This window comes from Nesoenas mayeri (genome assembly GCF_963082525.1).
Source record: "Nesoenas mayeri genome assembly, chromosome: 4".
Lineage (NCBI taxonomy): Eukaryota > Metazoa > Chordata > Aves > Columbiformes > Columbidae > Nesoenas > Nesoenas mayeri.
Genome location: NC_137540.1, coordinates 35,269,925 through 35,289,856, shown reverse-complemented (window position 1 = coordinate 35,289,856; position 19,932 = coordinate 35,269,925). Strand labels below are relative to the sequence as shown.

Here is a 19,932-nt window from a genome sequence, read left to right as displayed (position 1 = left end):
GTTTCTTTCAGATAAACCCAAGCAATTTTAGTGGTTCAAAATGATCCTTTATCTGTTTGGGCTACAAGTAAGATTACAGCTTTCATGCTTCATCTGCAGAAACTGGATCTTGAAAAGCAGCTGAACAGATGAAGATCTTCAAGTTGTCTCTTGTGCTATGTTTGAAATTGAATTGATATCCAGCCACATCTGTAGTGGCTTCTTCCTGTGTATGGGAGGTGTATATTTGCACATGAATGTGTGTCTGCATATCTGTATGAGTTTCTATGTTTGTGTATGTATGTTATTTTGGATTAGTTTTTCATTTTTACTCCATGGAATATAACTTGTAATTTTCCAGTGAATTGTTTTGTCAATTTAGATTATTCTGAATATGTTTAAAATGCAGGTAAAAGTTTAACAGTAGGCTTACTGCTTTTTAGGTTTATTCCATATTCAAAAATCAAATTTATGATGAGTTTTTGAGTACTTAAAACTTTTCATATGCAATATGGTTCTTTGAAAACTAGTTGAAACTTCTGGGATATCTGAAGTCACTTTAATTTGGAAGGAAAGATGACTTTGTGGAAACCATTTGTGCCATATAGATACAACTCATCTCAAAATCATAAACTATCTAAGAATCCAATTGTATCTTAGCAGCTAAGGGCTTTTGTGGAGATAGACACTCCATTATTATTAATAATTTGAGGGTTCTCTGGCATAAAAGTTACTCCTGCTACATAAATGGAGATGCTATGGCAAGGAAAATTTAAAATGCCTATATTACCCACAAAAGTGGTGAAAGAATGGAGAACAAGAATCAGAGGTTTTGTCTTTATTGCATTTTTAAAAATTATATGTTTTGTCTTTCCTTCTTTATGTGTGCTAGTATTTTTCCAAAAAAACCTGTGTCAGACAAAAATTACATTTAAGGAGTTACTCCTGAACTATCATCTTAGCTGATGTTTTAATATTTTTCTACAGGTGTTAAGAATAATGTGTATATTCATTTGTCAGGTTTTCATAAATGCTAGTTAGTTTTGATATATATCTTTCTCTTGCAAATTAAGTAAGAATTAAATTGTCAAATACAACTTTTTTTCTCTATTATGGGAGAATATCATCTATTCAATACTGTCTAGGTGGACAATAGCACTCAAAATGTACCTTTCAGCTGTTTCCTAGGTAACAGAGATACAGCTGCAAAACTGTGCAGCACTGAATGGAAGGAAATAGTCAAGTGTTTACACTTTTCTACCACTTTTGAGTTTGAATTAAGTAAACCCCAAGACTATCACTATTTCAGAAATTACAATATATGGTACCGGAGAATGGCACTTCGATTCCAGCATGTTTGCTTTGTCACTTTCACGTTTTCACTTTTCATGTTTCTGCACCTTCTAGGATTGCACAGACGATGTCAGAAAACTTGTCAAGTAAATCATAGCAAGAGGTTTTTGGTTTGGATTTTTCTTTTTGAAAAAACTTGCTGTGTAGTAAAATTAGTACTTTCCATGAATGAAACAAACAAAAAAGAATAAGAAAAAACAAGATTTCTTGTTATTACTTTCTAGGAATTTTTCAGAAATTAACTAAATTGGTAATTTGTGTAGGAAGCCTAATTCACAAATGAAAAAAAAATACTAGAAAACTGAATTACGTTCGTAAATTATGCACAATGTGTAGGTTACTCTTTCATGTATGTAAGTAATGATACAGAATTCAGTAGGTCATTTTGGTAGTAAAATAATTGCAGTATATTCTCAGTGGTTTGTCTTTCTTAATTATGCTAAGCATAAATTGCTTTTCCTTGCTATAAAGGTTTTCCTACTTAGTCCCTATTTACCATTTGTCTGTCATTGAGACAACTATTTCGTAAGTAATGCGTACTAAATTAGAACACAAATAAAGCAACTCTGCGTTTTTCTCTGTGCTGTTACTGCAGTGTGGGGGAGGTCTCCTGTAAACAGAGTCTCATTCTTTTAATTTAAACATCTGCTTCACATTTCCTCAAATATTACAGAAAAGGGCAGCTATGACAATGAGAAAAGAGGATAATTTGTTAATGAAACTGTGTGTTGTGTTGGCTAGCGGTGTCTCATTGCTTCCTTGTGAACCCCTTACCTGTCAGTTGCCTCCATCTATCATGTTCATCCTCAACTTCAAGTCTGTGGAGTCTTTTGTGTACAGACTACTTTGAATTATGTATAAAATGAAAATGATTTCATGTAATATAGCTGTGTAAACCTCTTTTACCTCAACTGTAATTAGCTCAGATCATAAACTGAAGGTTCATCTGTCACCAACCTAAAGTCTGTTGTTAGAATGCATAGTAAGATTTTAAAAGCAGATGTTATATCAAAATATAGGAATTCTCTTACAAAAAGTTACTTAACCAAACATAATGAACACTAAAGCAGTAATAGGAAAAAAATGAATGTAGACTTTAGAGTAGAATTGCTATGCAGTGTCTAGGCTCTTTTTGAAGAGTGTAAGTTACCTGCATGTATGTAAGCATATGCACTATTAGTAGCAGACATTACTTCTCTCCTTATTCTTTTATTTGCTGCAATTAAAAAAGAAACAAACAAAACAAAAACCACACCACACTTTCTTTCATGTGACAGCTACTTTTACTTGTATACTTCTTTTATTTATATTTTTATATTTATTTACATTCTTTATTTATAATAGCTAACCATATCACCTAGTTTTTATCACAAACATTAAAGGCAGGGGAACAGGAAAGGACACTAACCAAGCATCATGTGTAATATGTACACTGTGTCTACCCAGACCCCTGAACATCTATGCTTCTCCCAAGATTTATCAAATGGATACATTTTACACTGTGTCTGAAGGAAAAATAATTCAGGTTGGTTTTGTATTGCTTATTATGGTCTGTCATGAACAATAACAAAAAAACCCTGAACTCTAGGGCAAAAAAACCCCAAAGCATTTATTTATGAGGGGTTTGTGTTTTTGTTTTGCTTTGTTTGTGTTTTTTTTTTCTTTTTTTTTTTTAACATCACTTTAAGATACTGTATTGTACAGCCAATGTGCTTAAATGCCTGAGTATTGTTCTCCCCTGCCTTATATGCAAACCATGTGCTCATGTGCAGTGACCTTGTCATCCTTTTCAGCTAAAGGGATAGGGAAATACTATTTTCCATATTATATAGTAGATAACTGTGGCATAGTGTGGCTGCAGGGAGTGTGAAGCTACTGTTGATAAAGCTGTCTTTTATATCATCCAGACTAATGTATTTGGATAAGTGGGAAACAAAATAGCATCTGTTTTAAACCATAAATAGTGGCCAATAGAGGTTTTTCCAGAAGGTGTTAGTAGTATTTTCATCATGCAGACTAGCTTTCAAACAGGTTAGTGAAGCACTAAAAGAATCAGCCTGGGCACTAGCGAACATAATAAAAGACGCACTAGAAGCCCATGGACTGTCATGGCTGGGATTGAAATTGAGTGAGCAGGTACACATTGAGAGCAAATAACAGCTGTTATCTTGCAGAGATGGTACAAACAACCATATGAAGATGATAGGCCTTAACACCATTGTTGACTGTAAAATAATCATCTGGTGAAGACTGGTTGTAGAGACATGAAATTTCTTTGTGAACTGTATTGGCCTTATTCACCGCTAGTTTTCAACAGACTGCCATTGTGATTAATGTTTCAGGTATCGGTAACAAATTGGTTTTTAGATAATTAAATAAACTTATCTTTCCTTAATTCTATTTTCATTAATAGCAAGCAGACAATATTTTCTGTTAGTAATTGATGCAACATAGTGATAAGTTTGAGCTACATTTCAGGTTAGAAATATTTCCAAAGGATATCACAGGAAAAATGAAAAGGTATCACAGTGTAGAACAAATATAATATATTTTAGCAAAGTGTTCTTGGTAAATTATGTTATTTTGTTGTTGAGGTAATATAAACCATATGTACACTAATGCAATGGAATTATTATAAAATATTCTGTTGTGGTAGCTTTGTGTGACTAAAAACTTAATAGCCTTCTATTCTTAACTTAGGAACTTTGTCTGAAGAAGCAGTTAAACTTGTGGCAATAGCAGTCTTTCAGATAACTTTGACAGCATTTATGTTTTATATTAAAAATAATGGTACAAATGTTTTTTCCCTTCTGGAAAAATGTAAACATAGTTTATAAACATGTAATATATGTGTGCTCTTATGTGAGAATTACACTAGTTTCAGAAGTTTTTGCAATGCAATGGGAAGTGTACAAAAAGGAAAAGCTGTAGAAAATAAGTTGTCTGTGTTCTTCTATCTCTAAATAGGTATTGCAAGACAGTACATTAGTTCACCATTCCTTAAGGTCTAGATTTAAAGTTAATGTCTAAAATGCATTAAAATGTCTTTATTGGACTGTGCTTGAACTTCCAGTAAAACCTTTTTTCCATAAACTGTTTTGAATTAAAAGTAGGAAAAGCAGCTAATTATTACAGTGCTTTTCATGATCATGTGCTACATAAATTTTATTTTTTGTTCTCTGAATTTACACTACTTTGTATAATTTCTCATGTGGAAACAAATAAACTTTAATATTCTAGTGAACATTAACATTACTGTCTTCACAGAAGTGAGAACCTATATTCAGTTTTTGATCGGTCATTAAAGCAAGAGGCATTATCCTGTGCCTCAAGGAAAAAATATTGTCAGTGGAACCTTTTTGTTCATTTTCCATTTTGTCTCTAAACTCAGATCTGTAGTGACTCATCAAAGATACTCTAATAAATCCAAAATTTAACAGATACTACTAAGAAATAAACTACTTAATTTATGTTGTGTATCTCTAAAGTAGAAATATTGCTTAGCAGTTTTAGAATTGCAGAATTAGAATTGTATGATCAAAAACGTTTTAGAGGGGATAAAATCTGAACTTGATAACTAAGTCTGAGCGCTATAGTATCTAAGAAATATCTGGGATTTGTCTTCCAAGCCCACCCCCAGGGAGTGTAGGTAACACAGTGTTAGACTGAAATTGCACCAGACTAAAACCAAACTGCCTGTCTCTGAGGATACTACTGCCAGAAAAATTATCTAGGGGACACAAATATGATGCTTGCTTTCCTGGCCCAGGCTTTTGGAGTTTACCCAAATGAACTGGAGTATGTTAAAGTTAAGTGCTCTCTTCCCTCCCCACCACCTGGACCTTGCATCCATTTGGATGGAAAGGTTTGCTTACAGCAGCTTCAGAACAGCCAAGGAATAAACATGTTTCCCTACTGAGTATATCTGCATTAACTCCCTGAAAAGCAGTCATGTAGAATTCAACTCTTACTGATTGAATGTCCTCAATCTCCATGCCTCTGGCAGGTAAGGACAAATATGCAGATACGATGTGTAGCTCAGGTTGTCAGTTAAATACAGCTTGGTTTTCCTTATTTCTGTTTCTTCAGTTAGAATTTTCAGATAGCTACATAGCACAGTGACTTTCAGACAAAAAAAAAAAAATAAATGCTAGAGTGATTTTGATTCTTAGAAACATTTTATCTGCTTCCAGGATTTAACTTCTACTGCAGGAATCCCTCTTTGCTAGATCTGAGTCTCAGTAGGAAAGTAAGAAGCATTTAGGTTTGCTGCACCACTTGGTGTAGCAAACCACAAGTCTATGGGGCCAGATGGGGTACATCCAAGGGCGCTGAATGAGCTGGCAGAGGTGATCACTGAACCACTTACTGTTATCTACCAGCAATCTGGGCTAACTGAGGAGGTCCCAGTTGACTGGAAGTTGGCTAACATGACACCCATGTACAAGAAGGGCAGAAAGGATGATATGGGGAACTACAAACCTGTCAATCTAACCTTGGTGCTAGGCAAGGTCATGGAGCAGATGATCTTGAGTAGCATCACATGGCACTTACAAGAGGTCAAGAGAGATTCTTCTTCCTGTGTACTCTGCCCTGGTGAGACCACATCTGGAATATTGTGTCCGGTTCTGGGCCCTTCAGTTCAAGAAGGACAGAGAACTGCTGGAGAGAGTGCAGCGCAGAGCCACAAAGATGATTAAGGGAGTGGAGCATCTCCCTTGTGAGGAAAGGCTGAGAGAGCTGGGTCTCTTTAGTTTGGAGAAGAGGAGACTGAGAGGTGGCCTCATTAATGGTTATAAATATCTAAAGGGTGAGGGTCACGAGGGTGGAGCCAGGCTCCATTCTCGGTGACAACCAATGGTAAGACAAGGGGTAATGGGTTCAAACTGGAACACAAGAGTTTCCACTTAAATTTGAGAAGAAACTTCCTCTCAGTAAGGGTAACAGAACAATGGAACAGGCTGCCCAGGGAGATTGTGGAATCTCCTTCTCTGAAGACATTCAAAACCCACCTGAACACATTCCTGTGTAGCCTCATCTAGGTGTTCCTGCTCCGACAGGGGGATTGACTAGATGATCTTTTGAGGTCTCTTCCAATCCCCAACATTCTGTTATTCTGTGATATCAGGCCCAGTCAACATGGGTTTTTGAAAGGCAGGTCCTGTTTGACCAACCTGATCTCCTTCTATGATAAGGTGACCCAACTGGTAGACGAGGGAAAGGCTGTGGATGTATCACAGTATCACAGTATGTTGTGTACTTAAACTTCAGTAAGGCCTTTGACACCATATCCCACAGCATTCTCCAGGAGAAGCTGGCAGCTCTTGGCCTGTATGGCTGCACTTTGCAACAGAAAAAGAACTGGCTGGATGGCCAGGCCCAAAGAATTGTGGTGAACGGAGCCAAATCCAGTTGGCAGCCGGTCATGAGTGGTGTTCCCCAGGGTTCAGTATTGGGGCCAGTTCTGTTTAATCTCTATTAATGATATGGATGAGGGGATTGAGTACACCCTCAGGAAGTTTGCACATGACACCAAATTGAGTGGGAGTGTTGGAGAGTAAGATGGCCATACAGCAGGATGTGGAATGGCAGGATCATTGAGCTGAGGCCAGTTGTATGAGGTTTAACAAGACCAAGTGCCACCTCCTGCACTTGGGTCACAACAACCACAGACAGCACTACAGGCCTGGGGAAGAGTGGCTGGAAAGCTGCCTGGCAGAGAGGGATCTATGGGTGTTGATTGATGGCTGAATATGAACCAGTAGTGTGCCCAGGTGGCCAAAAGGGCCAACAGCATCCTGGCTTGTATCAGGAATAGTGTGGCCAGCAGGACTAGAGAAGTGATTGTGCCACTGTACTCAGCACTGGTGAGGCCCCACCTTGAATTCTGTGTTCAGTTTTGGGCCCCTCGTCATAAGAAGGACATTGAAATATCAGAGAGAGTGCAAGGGAGGGTGATGAAGCAGGTGAGGGGCCTGGAGCACAAGTCTTATGAGGAGCGGTTGAGGGAGCTGGAGCTATTTAGCCTGGAGAAAAGGAGACTGAGGGGGAGACATTATTGCTGTCCACAGCTACCTAAAAGGAGGTTGTACCATGGAGCGTATTGGTCTCTTCTCCCAAGTAGCAAGTGATAAGACAAGAGGAAAGGGCCTCAAGTTGCACCAAGGGAGGTTTAGATTGGATATTAGGAAAAAATTCTTCACATAAAAGGTTGTCAGGCATTGGAACAGGCTGCCCAGGGAAGTGCTGGAGTCACCATCCCTGGAGGTGTTTAAAAGGTGTTTATATGAGGTTCTTAGGGGCATGGTTTAGTGCTAGAGTTAGGTTAGGTTATGGTTGGACTCGATGATCCTGAGGGTCTCTTCCAACTGAAATGATTCTATGATTCTAACTTTTTCTCTCCCTATCTTACAAAGTGGTCATTGAGGTGTACTTAGCAATGCAGCCACCAGAATAATGCATATACTATTAAATACATCAAAATAATGAACTGCAGTCTCATATATGTAAATCAGACATTTCTTAAATGAGATCCACTTGCAAAGCGAAACAGCTGCCTAAGAGGTTTCTGTGACATAAATAATTGTTCCTTATTAATACTTGTATCTTAATCATAGCATCTAAAAAGAAGAATGGAAAATCTTGTCCAGGCTGTGATTTTGCTAAGAGATGTTGGACCAGATGATCCTTGAAGTTATTCCAACCTGTTGTTCTGTGATTCTGTTCTATGAACATAGTTTTCTTTGCTAATCAGTATATTGCTCTAGCCTTGAATTCACTACTTAAAGTTAAATGTAAATATATGTTTGCAACAAATACATTTTATTTTTCTGGTCTAAATTTACATCTTAAAAAAATCTTTTAAAATACGAAGGTTATTTGATAAAAGCAAAAACTTCTGAACTCTTTCTCTCTCCAATTTATATATACAGCAACTGATATAAGAAGACCAGATATACACTTTATTGTACTTTGATTTAGAATAAGTAGTGCCTGTAATCAATATATGTGGGACATTTGCTGTAGCAATTTTCTATTTATAGAAAACCTGATAATGAAAAGAATAAACTAGAATCTTGTCAGGGATATACTTTTTCTTCCTCTGGCAGTCCCACCTTCTCTTGTTCAAATAAGTTTGAGATGTCCAGTAAATGAAAATGTAGAGCTTGCTTATGAGTACTCGTGTAATTTCTACTTTCCAAAGTCAAATGTTATTATGAAATACATTCTTTATAATGTACCATTTTCTGTCATATGTGCAGGTTTTGTTGCATATGCTACATTTCATTATTCCCTTCATTAAAGTTTATACAAAATGCTTTTATCAAAGTTAACATTTAAAAAAAACCATCAGATGCAGCTTTCCAGAGTGATCTAAAAGATAAAAGTAAACTTGGAAACTCCATTCTCGGTGACAACCAATGGTAAGACAAGGGGTAATGGGTTCAAACTGGAACACAAGAGTTTCCACTTAAATTTGAGAAGAAACTTCCTCTCAGTAAGGGTAACAGAACAATGGAACAGGCTGCCCAGGGAGATTGTGGAATCTCCTTCTCTGAAGACATTCAAAACCCACCTGAACACATTCCTGTGTAGCCTCATCTAGGTGTTCCTGCTCCGACAGGGGGATTGACTAGATGATCTTTTGAGGTCTCTTCCAATCCCCAACATTCTGTTATTCTGTGATATCAGGCCCAGTCAACATGGGTTTTTGAAAGGCAGGTCCTGTTTGACCAACCTGATCTCCTTCTATGATAAGGTGACCCAACTGGTAGACGAGGGAAAGGCTGTGGATGTATCTAAAAGATAAAAGTAAGCTTGGAAACTTTCTTTAGTTTCCATACACAAAAATATTTTGTCTACACAAGTATCTAGAAGTGCAATAAATTGTTGACCTTAATCTGAAGGCCAAACATGGTATGGAGGAAATGGTATGGACCAAACAACTTTAGAACAATTTCCTTACCTTATAAAGCAGCCCTGTTGGTATTGCTACAAGTTGCTAATACTTTCTGTTTTGTTTTGTTTTGTTTTGTTTTGTTTTAATTTACTTTTAAACTCTTAATAAAGAAATCAAATTCAAAATAATTTGTGTTGCACATTTTCTTTTCAGGGGATAAATGCAAACCTACTGAATACGCCAAAGTGAAAAATATGCTACTGGATCTACAGAATCGGAGATACATTGCACAATCAGAAGATAAAACTGTTGATGAGAAAATGACTTTAAAGAAACTTGTTGTAGATCAAATGTTTAATTATTTTGATTCAGACAACAATGGACTTGTGGACACTAATGAATTATCTCAGGTAAGATTTAGATTTTGTTTTCATTAGCACAGTGGCTATTCAGTATGTCAGGACTTGCATGGAATATTAGGTCTTAGGGTGCTTTCAATTTAGAAAATATATGCAAGTCTCTAAGGTGGAAAACTTCATTCAGGAATTATTGGAATTGGAAAAAGTGGAATTATTCAGCAGTTCTTCAGTGATTATTCAGACACTTGAATACAATGCTTTGGGATATTCATTAAGGGGTTAGAACACTATAGGTTGCTTTGACTATGAGTTGTTAGGTTAGATGTCACTGTTTATTGTTATCCTATGTTGTAAGCTGTGTGTCACTGTTAAGACATTTTTACAAGTGGATATTTAATACCTAAGGTGTTAGGCTAGAGTTATCATTTCCATACAGTTAACTTCTAAAGGCTTAATGGCATTTTCCAGGACCAGAGGCTGCATGCAAATATAGGTATCATTTTAAATAGTAATAAATTACCTGTTTAAAAAAAAAAAAAAATAATAAAAAAAAAAAAATCTGTGCTTTGTAAGATTGAGTTTTCCTGCTGTATTTTAGACTCTTTCAGAACTTCAACTTTCAAGGAAATTTGGTGTCTGTATATATTTGAAAAATAATATTCTTTATATTAATATACTATATGAATACATAACATACATAGGAGTCACAGATATAGATGTGCAAATTATATTGAATGCTTATAGATATGTATCACTAACACTTGAAACAACATGCTAGGGATAAGCATATTGCTTGACAGCCTAAAGAAGTGGAATTTTAAATCATTCCTTATTTTACCATTTGAAAATAGTGTGACTTTGTTGTTATGGCCCACACGTAACTACTGGAAAACAGCTGAACACTTTCACCACTACAAATCCATTATCTAATTACAGTGTATCATGCTCTTTTCACTAGGGGATAAGGACTAAAGTACTAGTGCTGAAAGTCGGTATCAAGAATATTTAGCAGAATTTCCAGGTTGTTTGAAGAAACAATTCTTCCCTATTCAGTCACTACATGTGAACTTTTCCTCTTTCCTTTGTTTCTTTGTGTCAAACACAGTGGTGTGGTTTTGTGGTGGTGGTGGTGTTGTAGTTGTTTTGTTGAAGTTTTTTTGGTCTTTATTTATATTCTTTCATGATGGTGTTTTCAACCTTCCTGTACATATTTTTCCCACATACCTTTTCCTAAGAAAATAAAGTTATGATAGCAACTGTAAAGTAATTCTTTTTCACAAGTATTGAAACAGGTCAAACAGCCCAAACAGCCTTAATCCCCAAAGTTGGTGCTTTGGTTTTTTTTTTTCCTAAAATACATTGCAGAAACATCAAATTATTAAATTTAAAGAATAATGTAGAATAAGTTCAATGTTAGAGGTGTGGTTTGTGATTGTATATTTTGACAAAGAGACACAATGAACCAGAGAAGCTGTACCTGTTTCTGATGAAGCTTTCTTGATAACAGAAGCTTCAGACAAGAGCCTTGTCTCTTATATGCCAAAAGGAAACACTGAATCACCTTTGTGAAACATAAAATGGTGTGCAGCTTTGCAGTTAAGAACACAGCTCCTGTGTGATCCTGATACTTGTAAATCTTTGCCTTCCTCTGTTGGAGGAAGATTTTAGCCTGCATATTTACTGAAAACAAAGCAAGTATGTGACCCAGTTCTCTTTGAAGACTTAAAGTAAGAAAACAAATTAAAAGAACTCAGAATAATATCTTCAAATCAAATGCACTGGGTTTTCAACATTATCTATGATCATTGAAACTTGCACTTTTTTTTTTTTCCATCCTCCGGTGGTTTAGCCTAGTGAATTTTTTTGTTCTTGTTGAACATAAAAGCTTATAAATCAAGATAGTTTTGCAAGGTGGGTTTTCGACTCTTGCTTTTTTCTGCCCTTAGTGTGTATGACAACTATCAGTATTTCTAAAAATTGGAATTGCTATAGTAGGAGAAAAGAAACAAAGAGCTTGTCTTGAATACACTATCCAGAAGGTATTGATTCATAATGTGAGAAAGCTCCCTGCCACTGAGAGAGTGCATTAACTTTCTTGAGAATGTGATATTGGGGGAAAAGGAGTGGTGGTCGTGGAGGAATATTAGAAAAGTCTTTGAACTTCCCCAGAGCTGAACGAGTGTTGTTATTATACTTATGAAAATGCTCTCAGGATTAGGAGAATTTTTCTCAGCTGTGCTCACAAAACAGCCAAAATTTTGAAATCTGTAGAGTTGTCATACATAATAGTGCCTGTCTGCATTTTACATGTAATAATATTAAGGGAATAAGATAAATAACTTACTTTTTTTTTTGTGGAAAACAATGAGTCCTGAAGTTAATTTATGTTCTCATGAATATTGAACTTCAGTATTTAGGGCATCTTAAAGTTTACATTTCCTCAGTCTTGCTGTGCAATGAGTGCCATCAGGTTCTTGGGCTGCATTTTGTTATCTCATAGATGTCCATATAGTCATGCTACCTGATGTAAAATTGAAAGGAATCAGTTGGAGATTGGAAATGGTGACAGCAGAACTCCTAGTTTTATTGATGTATTTTGGACCAGAAATTATAAAGTTCTTCCATTTGCACCTTGATACTAGAGAAATGAAAAATCCTCTCCAGAAAAAGCAGATAGATCTTTTTTATTAAAAAAGCTATTTCAAATAGTGAGAAAATAAAAAAAAAAAATAAATTCAAGTGTTAGAACAGTAAATTAAAAATCGGCAGGCCATTATTTATTTTATTTTATTTTATTGTATTTGAACAATTCTGGCATCTGCGTATAATTTTTTTATGGCTTTGTAGTTTAATACAGAGTTACAGTTAGAAAGTAATTATAACTCCATTGCATAGTGTAAATGTCAGACAAGATAGTCTGCAATGAAGGTGGAAAATCAGTGGGATTATGTATCTCCATGCAGGCTAAGTAAACATTTTTTTTTTTCCCCATATGAATTCTTCTATATTGGCAAGTCAGATGGGGTTTGATATTTGAAAGGACTTACTGATGAACTTAAGATTTTAGACCACTCTGATTTGAGATATAGGTACTAATTAGAAAGAGTATCTACCCTTCCAAAAGGGTGGTCTATGAAATAGGCAGAATTTTCATCATCACCTCTGCTCTAATATAAATGCAACGTATCTGCAAGGTTTCTGGTAAAATGGGGTGGTTCCTTGAAGGGGTGGTTTTGTTTCGGTTTTAAAGTACTTTGAAAGAATTTACATGAATCCCAGATAAAGCAAGATGATTGACTCTTCTGAATCTTCAGTTGTTAACAGACCAACTTTTCTATCTGTTGCTTTTCATATTATGCGAAACCGAACTGGAATTTAATGCCAAGTTATAAACAGAATGTCAGTATTTCTACCACTGTAGACTGCTCAATTATTCTGTGTTGTTCCTGCTGTATAGTAGAGAAAAACCTCTGAAGTGTTATGGGGAGACATGGGAATAAAATGTGGTTTTCCAGTGATGTATCCACTTATTCCTGTATAGTGGAATTGACATTTTATAAACAGTAAGCATTTTCTGGTTGCTATCAGTGAAAGATGTATATGCTCTAAGAATAATTCATCTTGACCAACAGTGGAATTCAAGTTCCTTCTGTGTGTGTAAATGAAATAATCTATACTTAATTAGACTTAGAGCTACTTTCCTTCTATTTATTTCTTATACTAGCGAGTTAAGAAAGCAAAATTTTACAGAAAAGGGAGGTGTGACGTACTCTGAAAGCGAGTTGAATTAATAATAATAACAACGATAATAATAATATTTTTTTCCTCTTCCTTTCTCACTTTCTAATTATCTATTTTCTGGAGTCAAAGAATTTAGGATCCTTTTTTATGAACTAATGTCTGTAGTTTCCAATACCTGGATATATTTTTGTTATTTGTCACCAGGTTAACATATGACAAATGAAAATATGTTACTTTTTGTAAGATCACATCCTTACTTCTGTGTTTTATTTTGATGTTTTCTCAGTGTCATTTAATTCCAGTTAGTGAGACCAAACAAAAACAATTAAGAAACAGCGAAATGAACCACTCTTAGGATACTATACTAAGTTCAGCATTGTTTCAAGGAATGATAAGTGCAAGTTATGGGGACTACTATGATTAAATAAGCCATTTCCACATATCAATTTAATATGCTTCAGTTACAGGTGACATCAGAAATACAGACTTCTAATAAAGTGCAATGAACCTCTGAATAGTGTTATATATCCATGTGTGGATACATATCCCACAAGGTTGGGGTGTGAGTGTGTGTACCTGTATATGGTATTTTTACATAAAGCATCAACTCAAAAGATCTAATGTAAAATGGACTAAAAAAGAAACAAATTTTAAGTAGGAAATGAAGTGCTGTTGTCTTTATGGCTCTGTGCAGGTATGTGTACTTATCTGTAAATCTCAGGAATGTGCTAAACCTTAGAAGAATACACCCTCTGTAGATGGGTAGGGCTGTATCTATAAGTGGCTTGATTATATTATCTTAAAAAATGTAATCTGAAGGAATTATGCATTTAATTGGTCTATTTAATACTGCATGAGGTGCTGCTAAATGCATAGGTAAGATAACATTTTAATTTGTTTCCTCTCGGTGTTTATTTTTTATGTTCTTTTTCTAAGATTTGTTTCAGTCACTGTCAGTTATATTTACTTACAAAGTCTTGCTTGTTTGGGAATTGAGAACAGATGTGTGTCCTTTGTTGTGTGACAATTTGGCATGAATTATGGCTCTATCTTTTCATTCGAAGACTGAGATTCCCAGACTGTGTTCCCTATGTTGTGTCACTGAAATATGACAGAAAAAAAAAACCAAAAAACAAACTTCTTCTGTTTTATTTCTGTATTAATGGTAATACTGTTGCGCTATTACTAGCTGATACTTTGTGGCTCTTGTTTGCACAGCTAGAACTGATGTAAATTGCACATATTCTGTCAGCACTGGTTTCTCAAACTCTGATCAAAATAATTTGTGGATCCCTTGCTTTTAAATTTGTACCTTTATTCCTTTTGATTTTGCTTCTTATTACTTGTGTTACTGTGGTATTTGGAGGACTTGGAACTGAGAGAAAGTCTAATAAGCATACGTCTTCTTTTTGAATTTTTAATCATCTTTGGTCTTTCTTACATGTGGCATAGACATAAGCGTATTTTGCCTGTACAATAATACTGCTGTTTATTTTCTGCCTATTAATTAGGGATACCTATCTTAATATTTAAGTTGTGTTATCTATTTTTACTATTACTAATCTAAGAAAAACTGAACAGGAACTGTATTCCACTCTAGATTTTAAAAAATAAGGCTCCTACGTGAAACTTTAATATTGAGGGAAATGAAAAGAGAACTTTTTATTAGTAGTGAGATGTAGCTTATGAACACTGTTATCATAGTACTAAACCCTAACACCTTGATCTGTGTTTACTGTCTTTGCTTTTATCAAGTAGAAGCACTTCCCATTAATTTCTTGTGTAACAGATAATTCAATTACTCTGCTGGATTAGAATTCAGTTATTTAACTGCTGGAGTGGCATGTAAGGAAAAAAAAAAAGGGGGGGGGGCTATGAATAGCTTTTAAAATGAGATTTACTCTACCCTGTCTCTAGGTATGAGGTTCATACCCTTTTATGTATATTTACGACGTGAATATTTCATATACCTGGGTAGACAGCTTGAAGTCTTTTCTTCAGTGTAAATGGAATATTTAGGGTCTGCAGAGGTGTGTAAGCATTGCAAAATCTAACTGCCAGATGATCTTGCAGCTATGAATTTCTCGGTTTCTGGCTAGGAACCAAGCCCATGCCTGAAATCTGAGAAGAAATGTTTTTAAACAAGAGGACCTTAGACAACAGTTTGTGTGGGCACAGTATAGTGATTGGCTAATACTAAAAATAGAAGAAATGGTTTCTGAAGCTGGGATTACCCAGGATATCCCTTTCTTCAGCCAATGACCTCGAGGTTAGGCCAAGTAGTTATACTTCTTCAGTTACTTCTCACCAGCTCAATGATTCTTAAATTCTGTCCTATGAAACAATGTTCTTTGTAAGACAGCAACAGGCTATGAAGGAGGCTGGACCCAGCTTTATTTCCTGGATAAGTCCAAGAGCTGATGCTAACTGAAAGTGGACACAAAGTATAATGGTGCAGGATTTTGTCTGTTCTCATGTCAACATTGTTTTCTGTTGGTTAGCTCCAAAGCCACAGGCTTGGGGTGCTGGTAGTTCCAGTTGCAGAATTTTACCAATGCCATGTATGTGGTCCTAATACCTATTCTGGTCTTACACTGTGGGCTAGACATCTACAACTTCAGCATTATACTTACAGGCATCTAAGGATGTTTATGTCTTCTGAGTCAGATTAGGTCTTCCCCCTACTAAGTATGGAAGTGGAAAGGCAGGGAAGTATGACTCTCATTAGAGCAGCTTGCAGAGAGAAACCTTGTATCTGAGCAGCGTAACTCAATTAGTATGGGACAGTATTGAGATAATATCTTGAGATACCTTGAGATAAATACACGCCTTTACCTGCCACTCTGTATGGGTTTACCAGTTCAGGTCTCAGTTTGCTCAGGGATCTCTGTGTTGTGACCCATTCTGTGATGCAGAATTCCCATATCTTTACTCACTCTACCTCAAATTCTCAAAGGTAACTCTATGCTACAGACACCAAATAAAGCATAGAGTTGCTGCCCTACAGAACATGTTAGTAAACTGTAAGAAGAATACTGATATAATTGGGTTAAGGGAAGTTAAAGCAGGGAAAAATTTACCAACCTTTATTATTAATTTAATTTCATTAATGATTAGTTCTTTTAATTTCCACAAAGTTATACTACTGTGGACGATGGTGGAACAAGGTAATTGAACCCCTTGTGCAGGTAGAATTAATTTGGAGAGCAGTTTCCTGCAGTACTTAGGGTTTGATGTACTTCATATCAAGCACTGACTGATACTATTGTGTTGAGATACTTGCTTTTAGGAAACATGAATACACATTAACTTAAATCCACCATATTTACTGTAAAGGAAGTTTTTGTTTGTACTTGTAGTATTTTCTTTGGGGAAGTACATAGAGACCATCAATCATAGTCAAGCAAAAAAACACCGACTGACAAAATTTTTGGTAAGGTGGACTAATAAATGAAATAATGTGTCATTTCTGATCTAGTTTCATAACATCTGCAGACTTTTCATTGTGGCTGTCAAAAATCAAATTGAAATGAATGAAACAATCTAGTGTGACATGCAGTTTGTCATTTTTAATCAGATTACTTTTCCCAGTCTCCTAAATCTTGTAGTAGCACTGACTAATTCCTGATAGGTTTTGAACTTATCTAAGAGTGTGCTGCTCCATGGGAAATAAATAAGGGTGTTCTATATCTTTAAAAAAACACAGTACTATCCAAATAATACCAATCTTTTCTCCATGTTTCAAAGAACATTCAGTTCTTAAGGATAAGGTTCATAGTTCAGAAAATCCATATTTAATTTGAAAATTTAGACATTTCTAAATTTTCAATATTTATGGGGTTTCACAATGAGCCATAAACAGAGCAGCAATTTTGCTGGGTGTCTTACCTTTTACCTTTTTTTATGATATGGAAAGTAAATATTTCGCTGTCTTTATGAAAATGTAAGGTAGAATTTCTGAGCATAAATATTTAAGAGCACTCTCTGGTATGAATTTTCAACTCAGAAGTCTGAAATTAAATAATTCCATGTATGACTAGTATGGCACAACCATAAAAATGTGCAGATCATCTTAATCAGGATTTAACCTGTATAGTAAGAGTTTTCTTTCTAGCACGTGATTCACTAAAAATTTTGATGGTTTCTGTCCTGACTTCCTGAATAATTGCTGTCTGTTTAGTTAAACCAAGGAGTTGATGGGCTGGGTTTAAAGACTTGGCTCAAGAATCAGTTTCATTCCATTTACCTCTTCTATTCTCCAGGGGCAGAGCTTAATAGAACTTAAAACTTAAGGCTTGTGGTTAGATCATCTATGATACACCTTCATCTAATCTAATTTCTGTATCATAGACATAGAATCTTGTATTTGTTTTACATTTTCAATTTAAAAACAAGCAAACACACATAATGTCTTGCTTTTGGCTGAAGGAGAAATGGTCTGCAAGGAAGTAAGCAACCTTGATTTGAAAAAATCAAAAAGAGCGTAAGAGTCTCAGGATTAAATGTTGATTGTTCCTCTAGCTTGTCTCCTTTGGTTTCAGAGGTATTACTCATTTTTTCCTGTCCTATTAACTTTTGTTTGTCAAATTAAAGCATCCATATTGATTTCCACCCCTTTTACGCTCCCAAGTACCGATTAAATATGATATGGTCAATTCTTAGTGTCCCTTTAAAAGCAAAGCAAAACACCCAAAACCAAAACCCCAAAAACCTATAAAGATTGATTTTTCTCAGCTCTCTTAATGTAAAGTGTCTTGAGCAGACTTCTGATTATTTTTATGGATCCTTTCTAACCTGAAACATTCCCTTCTCATTTCTCAACGTTAAATTTTAATATGTGCGAGTAAAAGCTAAACGTTATGTTTCTGTATCAGTCCCACCATTGCCTTTCTACCTCTGGTTACCTTTTTACATTAAAAAAAAAAATAAAATACCACTTGGTTAGGCTATGGAATGATACTGGAATTTATGAGGCTTCCTTATTCACAACAAATCCTGCCTCTTTTTCAGATAAATTGCTTTCCAGGTCCCGTTCAACCTCATTTAGGTATGGTCTAGGTTATTTTTTTCAGATGAATGACCTTACATTTGGCTCCATGAAAATACAAATCCTTCTTCTGAAAACACCTAACCATGTGCACCCTTTCATTCCATATGCTGCCCTGTCCTTCTTCTTGTGATTATTCACCTCAACATTTTATACCATCTGCTAATTTTATTTTTATGTTTATTTTAAAATTATTGAAAAGGATTGGGATGAGACCTCAGACTTTCAAAATCTCAGAGGATTGTTTCAGCCACTAATGATTCCTTATTGACATCTATTTTTTCAGGTTTTGCAGTTACTGACATTATTATTGACACAGTGTATGCCTTATTGATACTGTATAGTATTATGTTTCTCTCCTAATTGTGTTTGGTATGAAATCAAAAATATTTATAAGAAGCTATTATGTTTAGCAAGCTACCTTTGTAAATTAAATCCCTTGCATAAGGAAAAGAAAATGCAAAATGAAGTTGTCTGACAGACTGTATTTTCTAGAAGATGGTGTTAAAATATCGTGTCATGACAGCATTTAGAAACACAAAAAGTATTCACAGTCTTTATTTCTAAATTCCACTGTTTATTTATCGAACCACTTTGAATATTTGCATTGTGGTGTTTATACATCCTACTGTGTGGAATTTCACTGACATGTGAAGATGTGTTTAAAAGTAATGTCAAGAAAAAGGTCTCCTCAGCCTATGAGTTTTAAGTACTCTTGTGAACAGGCAGTTTGATCCTGATGATATTAAAACACTTGGTGCTAATATAAGTTGCTAAAGGACTTCTCTGCTGGCTAATGACTTGTCAAGTAGTCAGCTTTACTTTGCCTGAAGTCTCATATATGTTGTAATTTCATATCTCGGTCAGTTTGATTTAACTTCAGGCTGCTACAGAAACAGGTAATTTTTCAAAATCCAGATCCTCACACCCTAATACCTGTTCTGAGTTGTACCTATTGTAATAGAATATTAATCCTCAAAGATTTTCTCTTCAAGAGACAAAAAAAAATGAACCTACCAAACAAAATCTCCAGAAAGATTAATTTTGCTTTTGATCACAGAGTTGGTAACATCCACAGATGACACGCAGAGGCAGGAGATGGCTGGAGCCAGCATAAGAGAATTTCTATTGGATAAAAATTGAAACATCTTTTTTAACAGCCAATCACGGATAGTTAAGATTAATCATGATATGAAATCACTTCTGTACCTTCTGGCATCTGTCCTCATGGACATTTTTGAAGGGTTTATTTATTTATCAAAACTGAGTGAATTTTCCAAAGAACCCCGAAGTATATAGCTAGCATGAAGATGTCTGTATATAACCAAGCATTGAATCTTATATCTGCAATCAAAATACAAGTTTTCTAAAGATGAAAATTAAATAATTACCTGGAAAAAAAATCATACCTGTCCATAGCATCATTCTTGGAAATGTCTCAATAAGTCTAGATAATAATTTTAAATAATTAATATTTTTATTTTAAATAAAAGTGGCCAAATATAAATGAAAAGCATAATAAGACAGATTTCAGTGCAAGGGACTGAAGCTGA

The 19,932-nt window shown here is 35.3% G+C and overlaps 1 protein-coding gene across 1 annotated transcript in view; it reads left to right on the top strand.

Annotated features, from left to right (window-relative positions):
* The window catches only part of FSTL5 (follistatin like 5), a gene marked incomplete at both ends in the record, with an annotated part of 271,920 nt that overhangs the window by 121,583 nt on the left and 130,405 nt on the right, over positions 1 to 19,932 (top strand). Inside the window, one exon of the mRNA XM_080343428.1 lies at positions 9,446 to 9,642. Within this exon, the coding sequence (XP_080199554.1) occupies positions 9,446 to 9,642 (197 nt within the window). The remainder of the gene's footprint in view (positions 1 to 9,445; positions 9,643 to 19,932) is intronic.